The sequence below is a fragment of the Camelus dromedarius genome, chromosome 10 (assembly GCF_036321535.1).
Source record: "Camelus dromedarius isolate mCamDro1 chromosome 10, mCamDro1.pat, whole genome shotgun sequence".
Taxonomy (NCBI): Eukaryota; Metazoa; Chordata; class Mammalia; order Artiodactyla; family Camelidae; genus Camelus; species Camelus dromedarius.
In genome coordinates, this window is record NC_087445.1 from 37,622,538 (window position 1) to 37,632,246 (window position 9,709).

A 9,709-nucleotide genomic window follows, 5' to 3' on the forward strand; every position below is an offset into this window, starting at 1 on the left:
CTCTAGAATGATCTTTAATGGTAGTTAACACCTAAAATGAGAGACAACCAGAATACCAATGAAGTATCCTCAACAACAACAAAAAATCAAAACTGATTAGGGCTCCTAGGCAAACTACCAGTTCATAGGAAATACAATGCATGGAGGAGCATGTAAAATAACACCACTGGGATGCATTCAGCAAAATATGTAATGTAAGAAACTTTATAGGATGAAAAAGTTCCTTTGAAAAATAATTTTCAACAGAAAAAAAGAAGATCTGGAGGGGAAACTTAGAGACTGAAAAAAAAACAATTGTAATGTGTCAATCACAACTAAATTATGATTCAAACAAACTGTAGGTGAAAAACAGAAGTATGAGATCATTAATGAAATGTGGTCCTAACTTAATATATGTGGGTATTAGGAAACTATTAATTTCTTTAAACATAATAATGTTGCAGTATTGTTTTCATAAGGAGCCCTTATTATTTCAGATATTTTCAGAAGAAATAATATGATATCTGGAATTTGCCTGCAAATAATCTAGTGAAGAAGGACAAAATAGGATACAGAGGTATGAATGAAATGAGTTGTCATGATTTGATCATTGTTGAAGCTGGATTATGGGTAAATGTAGTTATTACACTATTCCCACTAATATTGTATATGTTTGAATTTTCCTTAATAAAAGTATTTTTAAAAGCATTCTTTCCCAAAGGCCTTGAGGTCCATAAACATAATAATTTTATAATCATAATTTATTTCAAAACATAAAGAACTCAATGATAAAATACCAAAGGCAAAGTGTATCCAGTATTCCAATATGATATAGATTTCACATTTTATTTCTAAAAATGTCAATAAATTTACCTTCAATAAAAACATAGAATAATGGTCTTTTCAAGGACCAAGATCAACTGTGGAAAACAATCATCTTGGAGAAGACAAGCTGACTTTATTTTCTAAAGCACTTTCAAAACCAGAAGCCTGATACAAATGATCACTAGCCTTATATTGCCCCTTGGCTGTAACCAACATTTAAATTTCAGAACAATTAAAGACTATAAACACTTCCCCATCAAACAAAGGCAACTTCTACTTTTGATATTTGTTACAGAACCTCTAGTTAATACCAATAGTTTGGTAACACTCCATTTAACAAGTAGCTCTTGCCAGGCACTGAACTAGCTACACCCAGCAATACACTTAAAGTTCACAATTCATTCTGGGGACAGGTTATTCCCATCCTCATTTTATGATAAAGGACTGAGACACAAAATTTGACTCTGTTCAGAGGTTAAGATCTGAACAAGCTTAACCTTTCTCTGATGCAAAACAACTCTATGGAAGAAGCCCTGGTCCTTACATCTTCCAAAGAACAAAGTCAGCTGAGATTATATTCTGTCAAAAGTTTTGCACGTTAAGGACCAAAGAGACAAATACAAAGATTTTCACTGAATATTGTTTGTAATAGAAAAAAACAAAACAAAAAAAGAAGCTAAATTTTTGCCAGTAGGGAAATGACTAAATTATCTGTGGTACAAACATATACCGAAATAATATGAAATATCTACATGTTAACTCCCTGATATACCTCAAAAACTACAATGTTGAGTGAAAAAAGGCAAATTGCAAACACAACACAAATCATGTAAAAAATTTTAAGCATATAGAACCATACTATTTACACATATTTATGAATACATAAATATATAGTAGAGTTTTTTTAATAAACATGTATGAAAAGAATGAACCTCAAGTTCAGAATATTTCTTACCTTTGGAGAAGGAATCAAGAAAATGGCAGGGGGATATTTTAGCTGTGTCTGTCACATTTTACTCTTTTAAAAAGATACAAAGAAAATGTGGCAAATTGTTCATCTTACTTTAATGTGTATTATGAGTAAGTGAATTCTTTTCATATCATTTTCTATTTTTGCATATTTGAGACAATTTAAATTTTAAATAAAAATAAATACAATAATTACTTTTTCTCTATAAAAAAAGAACACTTAAGTGAATCTTAAAGAGTGGGAAAGAAAGAAGGAATCCTCTTGACGGAACTGGGGAGATAAGAGGCATAGAAATATATCTCACTGAAAGCCACACAGCTAAAAACTGACAGGGGCCAGGGTTCCAACCTAGATCTGCTTGTTTCCAAAGCCACCATACTATTCCCTAAAAACAATTTGGATTTTCTGTAGACATTTCCAAGTAGAGGTGAACTACATTCAAATTGAGCCTCTTGAGAACACTTACCCAATAGAGTGGTCCCTCCTAATCTCATCACTATAACAAGGAAGCTCTAGAAAAATCTGCTGAGGAGGACAAAAGCTAGCTGATTATTACCATTAATATTTTCCTTTTTGTGTCGCTAGTTTGTGGATCAAGTTCTGGTATTCTAAAGAGGCATTTTTATTAAATATGCAATCCCATAACATTGTATGCAGGGATTGGCAGCTTGTCATGTCAACTCAACTTATTTATTTATTTATTTTCTTGCTAACTTTTTTTTGGGGGGTAGTAATTAGGTTGTGTGTTTGTTTTTTTGTTTTTTTTTGGTAATGCAGGTACTAGTGATTGAACTCAGGACCCCATGCATGCTAAGCTCTCACTCTACCTCTGAGCTATACCCTCCCTCCAACATGTCAACTCAACTTAGATAACCGTCCTCAGGACAACTGAAGTAGTGATTCTCACCTTTTTTGAGATCTGAGAAATTTCCCACATCTCTTAAGGTATTTGGTGGGGTCAAAGTATTGAGGTATTTGGAGAGGTCAAAGATATAAAGTAACATTTCAGCAATCTCTTAATTATTAACAAACAACAGTTTCCAAAAATACATATTTTTGTATGATAATTTTGAATTATTCACTAATACTACAGACCAAATATGTACTAAGTAAAACCTGTAAAAGAATCAACAATTGGGTCCAATTTCCACCACGTAAGACAAAGAGGGTAGAGCCAGGATTGAACATGAGGGAAAACAGGTCGTCAACCCTCCCATAAAACAAACCCCAACTCCTCCAAATCTATGGATTAGTTTCATTGTTATTCTCTTTTCTTATTTATTTAAACCCTCCCTCTTAACAGATTCTTCCCCTTGTGAATAAACATGCTCAAATTTCTCCCATCTTGAAAAAACAAAGAAAGAAAAATTGCCTATATTTCTTTTTCCCTTCATAGCTGAGAACCTAAAGTCTGCCTCACATTAATTAAAAAGTACCCCTTTTATTAATGTATTTATTAACTGGTCAATTTATTCACTGAACAAATACTTGAGTGCTTACTAAACACCAGGTGCTTGTTCAAGGCATCTGGATAAATCCATGAACAAAACAAAAATCTCTACCCTCGTGGAGCTTATAGTAGAGCTGAAGTCAGACAACAGATAATAAATTATGTGATGTGCTTATAAGGGTACCTGGCACATAATGAGGACTACATAAGTGTTTGGTCTTGTTGTCATTTTCATTATTTCTCTGTCTCATCTGCCTTGTCTGCGTTCAGGCATCTACTCTCATGAATCCACTAAAATGACTGAGAAAGGAATTACTGTCCTCTTTCCAAACTATCAAATCCAAGCTACTCTTTTTCTTCCTCGTCTTTTGAGAATCAGGCACCAAGTCTAGGAAGCTTCTTACCTAAATTCCCCTTCACCATCCATTAAGAGGCATTGACTACTTTCATCTCTGCTCCACTGTATTCTGACCATGAAGCTAGACTATGTATAACCCTGTCTTGTTGCTCTGCATACCTTCATCTTGTGTCAAACCATCAGTTCTATTGAGGAAGTTGTCCAGTACCTACCAGGGTGCCTAACGCTCCCTAGGTACTCAGTGAATGTTAGAGGAATAAAAGTTTCCTTAAACATTGTTCTCTATAATCCCTTCATATTTACTTTACCAGTCTTCCTTTGGCTTTACAAATGAAAAGAAACAAAAAGTGAAGTCAATGCACAGACCAGCACAGCTGGTCAAAACAAATAAATACGTTGTGCTATTATTTGTAAATCACTTTTAATGATTCAATTGTCTTTCAATATCTCAATAAATAATGGCAGGAGAAACTGCTATAATATATTTCAGAATAATAGAAAACAGATTTAAAACCATCCACATACAAGGATATTTTTCCTCCACAAAACTTAAAATATGTAAGTTACTCACTTCCCACCTAATATCATGGCCCTCAAATTAAACATGAAACTAAATTAAATTAAGCTTTTAATTTGCTGATTGATGAGAAAAAGCTTGTTAGTTGTTATATTAATTAGTAGAAAAAAAGGTAACAATTCAGAAATGGTTAAACAAAATAGACCATTATCAGAAAATGGCTTTTTTCCCCTTCAAAAGAAAAATCACAATAACTAGAAAATACAGCTGTATTCCTAAGCAATGCAACATTGTCCCTTTTTTATTTTTTAACATAGGGAGTAAAAGGCAGTGGACAAAAATCAACCCGTCAAGAAATGGTTTATTCAGTAATGGACTAGCACTGCAGGGGATTCATTCTGCTTTCACCAGAGTGCCCTTTGAGTAACAAGAACAAACTATTAAGGGCTTAACGACAGTGCAACAGCATATTAGACACTGAAAAAGGAAACAAGGATTCTTTTCACTAAGTTGCTGTTGTTTCTATCACAGCCACCACGGACCTACAGTCACAGAATCCTCAAATGGGCAATTGGTGGGAGATGAGTTTTTCTGACTTCAGCCCTGCCTTTGACTCAGCTTCTCCTCATTTATTTTAAGAACGTGAAGAACCCAGTTTTTGGGAGGAACAACTGGAAGTCACATTCTAGGTCCAAAAGAGACAAGTCAGCTTCAGGAACAGAACCAGGTTTGTTCATGGAATCCCCCTTCACATGTAGCATCTCAAACAGCTGTGGGAAGAATAAACTTGGCACCAGCTGAACCAGACTTGTCTGCTTTTCAGGACTGCTGTTTCTATAGACTCACTGCTGCTTCTGTGCACTCTTAGTTGCCCACTTGTCTGTACACAAGGCATTATGTTCTGTGTTGGGCACCTGCTGATAAGGGTAATTATAGCATTAGTGGAAGCAAGCATGCCATCTCAGGTTGAAAAACAACTCTAATTACAACTCCATCATTTTACTCCCTCAGAACTGTTTCTTTTTTTCCTTTTACACGGAGGTTACTCAGAGATTAAATTAAATCTGCATCTATTTGAAAACAAGCCTTTAAATAGTTGTGGGTCTAGAGGAGAAAATAGCCTTTCAAAATTAAAAACACTACATGTCCAGGTAAGCATTTAATATTTTTAACACCAAACAGCACTTGTTGATTCAGCTTTCAATAGAATTCCATATATTTATGTGTGGATAGAATTAAAACAAATAGTAGTAACAACAAAAACAATACTTCAAGGAGAAATATGAAATTCAGATCATATAGATGGAGGCAAAAAAAGTTTTAAATTGCTTTTATATCTATTAACCAATTCAAGAGACATTATATAAAACATTAATATCCAGAAGTTTAATTTTAAATCCAAAAATCAAGTCTATAACTTTTATATTAACTTTACTATAAAATAGATATTAAATTCCTTTACATTTACAAAAATGCCAAATATTTTTAGGCTTAAAAAATAATCAATCATGCACTTTCAGAGAGGAACAAATATCAAGGAATGAATACGATTAAATCTTAACTTCACTTTCAGAATTTTATGATATAGGTGTAATTTGAGTATTATAGACTACTGGATTAAAGCTTGCATTGTCAACCATAAGTAAGAGGAGAGGAGAGTGTTTCTTGAATTAGAAAAATGAAAAAACAAAAACCTTTAAAAATCAACTAGGATTGATCTGTCAGACACATCCAGGTCTGTGGCCCAGAAATTGAAAACATGCCCTTTAAATGCCACTGTTGAAACTCAAAAGAGCTGCCTCTTCCTCCAGCTATTGTACAGCGTAGTGCTTCTTCTGCTGGTGCCAGAACAGAGGCAGACCCCAGAAAGCTGTGGCAGGATGGCCACACTGTGCTAAAGTGGGCCATCCACACTCTATAAAGAATATCAGGAGACTATTTTCTCAGTACCAAAAAGAGTGCCAGAAATGTGACTTTTTGATTTCTAAAAGTGGCATTAAAATCATGGGAGCAGCCCAACGTCTAAGATATTTCTAAGACAATTCCAACATACTTAGTGTTAAGTAGATAGGAAGGTTGATTCTACACTTCACACACAAAAACACCATGACTAAGATCATAGAAGAAAAGTACTCCTGGATTACCAAGACTATGACAGACCTCTCCTTGCTGAAGAAAATCTCCTCCATTATCTACAATGTATGTCTGCTTTGTTGTTAGTGAAAATGAAAAATAATGCAATCATTCCCACTGGGGACAGAATCACAGGCTGTACCATTCGCTGGGAATAACTTTAACTGGAAGTGATTTCAAGACTCTAACTAGAGCAGAGGTGAGAGTAACAAAGGCCACATTAATAAAACAACTGTATGATCATTTTACATTCTCAAAAGAAAGAATACAGAAAGATGTAAGAAAGCTTCCATGTTTATTATTATTAACTAATTAAATTATTAACTATTTTTCCCATACTTATCTATTTTTTCTTAAAAGAAAAGAGTAAAATCCTCATATGATTTTTATCAGGATGGATGCCACAGTATTACTGAGTACAACACAAAATGAGTAAGATCCAAAGCCACATCACAGAATGTCTCATTTATTCATAAGAATAAATAAAAAGCAGTATTAATCATATTAACTACTTTAATCTCTTTCTAATCTCTATAATTTAATACCCATTTTTACAGTGAAAGTGGAAAATAGCACCAGCTCACTTTGAGGGAGAAAAAAATCTTACCTTAAAGATTAAAAACATTTATAAATATCTATTGCAAACATTATTATTGTTTCCCTCCTGTTTGCATAAATAAGTTGGGTGTCTTACTTACAAATGAGGTAGAAGGTATTCGTTATTAATTACTGGAATCAAACCTTGGTTAAAAACCATCATCCCAGCTCTAAGATTTATAAAATCTCATTATATTTGTTTTTAAAATTCTGATAATTAAAATCATGGTTAGGAGCACTTATTAGATTTTTAGAACAAAATCAGTACCAAACTTGCCATACAATTTGAGAATAAGCACAGGTTTTTGCCCATACATGGTCTTGAACTGTAACAATAATGTTTCAACTAACAAGTACGACAGAGAAATATAGTACCATCATCACCCTTAGTAAACAGGAGAACACAGTTACTTTTCCAGATGTCTTCTGGTTGTCATGGTATCTATTAAGTCCTCTTTCTCTCATGTTTTTATTCTAGCTAACAGACTTGCAAGCTATTTAATCTAACTTACAGTTTTATGAAGATTTCATATGTTCCTGATATAGACTCTGCACATACCTGTTGAGCAGAATCAAAGAAGCAGCACAAGAAGTTACTTAGAATGATACTTAGACTTTCTATTAAAAAGGGGAAAAAATTAATTTTAGTTCACATAACTGACAGAAACCAGAAGTCATCAACTTTGTATCTTCCACACAATTTGAGGAAAAAACCTACATTCAGAATAATAATCTCATTTTTAATATTTTCAAGTCTACATTTCTAGACAAATAATATTTCAATGACTGAAATAAAATTAATTGCATTTTAAGTGCTCTATATCCATACTTAACTTCAAAGCCTACCCAGAAAACTAAATATTAGAAAAAAGTATTTCAAATATTTCAAATGTTTAATGACATTTTCTGTTAGGACTCTTTCTAAACAAGCAAACAAAATAAATACACCAAAAATTGTTTGTGTTTATATTTTACTCTGTTGAACGAATATTTTAAACTTCCTGCTTTTTAGGGATTAATTTTTATCCTGCAGTGATGACCCCTCAAAAACAGAGCAGGGTAAAATTATTCGTGTTGTAAGATACTATGCTTATGTACCATCCTTTTTTTTTTTTTTAATGAATTCAATTTCTCTTCACTAAACAACCTCTGCTGTCAACTCCTCTGGATGTAAAACGTAAGTACACACACACACTGATGTTCTCAGTGGTGTCTTGGAGGTTAAAGTGATGTACCCTTCTTCCCTATGAGCAACAGGAGGGCTCTGCACTCTCTTCTAGAACAGAGTTCTCTCCCTCTAGGCTGAAGGAAACAGATAATATTTAAATACTAAAAATGCAAATGCAGCTAAAGTTTTTATCAACTGTACTTCTCTACACACATACGATGCCTATATTAATTTCACCTGAGTGCTTTTATTGCACTAATTAGACACTGAAGAGGAGCTGACACATGGGAAAAGTGTTTTCTGAACGCTGTATATGTTAACAGTAAGATTATAAGCACCTGGGATATTCTTGCTATTCTCTGCATGCAAATGACATTCTGCAAACAATTAAACGCACCCATTAACATAGTGAGGGTGTGGGATGGAAAAGAGCAAGTGTTGAGTAAAAATATGGCATGCCCTTCCTATTTCGCCCTCATTCAGCAGACGCCTAGTACCTTTGAACATGCTGCACAGGCAGACCCCTCGGGATGTACCCAAGTCACAGCAATACACTCAGCAACATCTCCCACGCTGTTAATTGCAAAACTCTAATGATCTGACAGTGAGCCCTAGCCTCTCGAACATGTTTTCCATTTTTGCAGAGACACCAGAGACGTCAGGAGACTCTCCCTTAGCTGAGGAAAGGAAAGTAGAGGGCTCCTCACAGCCCCCATCACTTTTATCAAAGCGGCTCCACAAGTTCCCTGGCTCTAAGGAGGCAAGTTCAGCACCATGGAAAGGGCTCGAGTAGCGTGCTGGGGAGAAAGACACCAGGGGCTCTCCCCTCGGCCACTCACCGGCATCTGCTGCGACGGGAGTCCCGAGCGCTTGGTGGATCCCTGCTTGGAACTTAACCTTTTCCACGACTCGGCAAACCTGCCCCGGCTGGCGCTCCGGCTGCGCCTGCGGCTCTCCGCGTTGTCCTCGCGGTCCGAGCAGCCCCGCTCCATTTCGGCCGCATCCCTCCACTTCTTCCCCATGCTAAGTTCGCCTCCCTCGGCGGGGCAACACCCGGGAGCCGGGCTCCGAGCGCTCTCGCTCGTTTCTCTCACCGCTGGGTCTCACTCCCGCCTGCGCGAAGCTCTCTGTTGGCGCCGCCTTTGCCTCCGCCGGCTCCAGCCACAGCCCTGCGCTCGGTTACCGTCGCCGCCACCACCAAGCTGCGCTTGCGCCCGCGATTGGCTAAACTGTGGGCTGGGGCTACGAGCGCCACCTGCGCCCAAGCCAGTTTCCTTTTGTGCCTCCAAATTGCTCTCCACCCCTCAGCCACCGCCTTCCCTTGGGGACGCACGGCCCACACCTGGGCTATTGATGTGCCGCTCCGCAGCTATCTTCAATCACCCCACCCTGCCCAGTCCCCCAGGCCTGGAGGTCAACCTCATCCCACACCGAGCTGCAGGTGCAAGCCTCGGTAACCCACAATGAGTGAGTGGAGACTCTAGCTGACTTAGAGAAAGACTGGAAGCATACAACTTTGTCCTCCTTTTCTCATTCTTCCCTTTCTCCTTTTTGCAGCAACTACTGTCTCCCAAGTATCCTTGGAGAAAGTAAAGCTTCATCTCCTTGTCAGACGTCATGCTAATTCCTTCTCATGCTTGCCCAGACTAGACCACTGGTTCCCAAATTTGGCTGCACATTGGAGTCACCTAAGAAAAAAAATTTTTTTAATG

The 9,709-nt window shown here is 36.7% G+C and overlaps 1 protein-coding gene across 1 annotated transcript in view; it reads right to left on the reverse strand.

Annotated features, from left to right (window-relative positions):
- Positions 1–9,418, reverse strand: part of TRPM3 (transient receptor potential cation channel subfamily M member 3) — a 724,277-nt gene extending 714,859 nt beyond the window's left edge. Inside the window, exon 1 of the mRNA XM_064490266.1 lies at positions 8,837–9,418. Coding sequence (XP_064346336.1) covers positions 8,837–9,019 — 183 coding nt within the window. The 5' untranslated portion in view covers positions 9,020–9,418. The remainder of the gene's footprint in view (positions 1–8,836) is intronic.
- Positions 9,419–9,709: the final 291 nt, after the last annotated feature.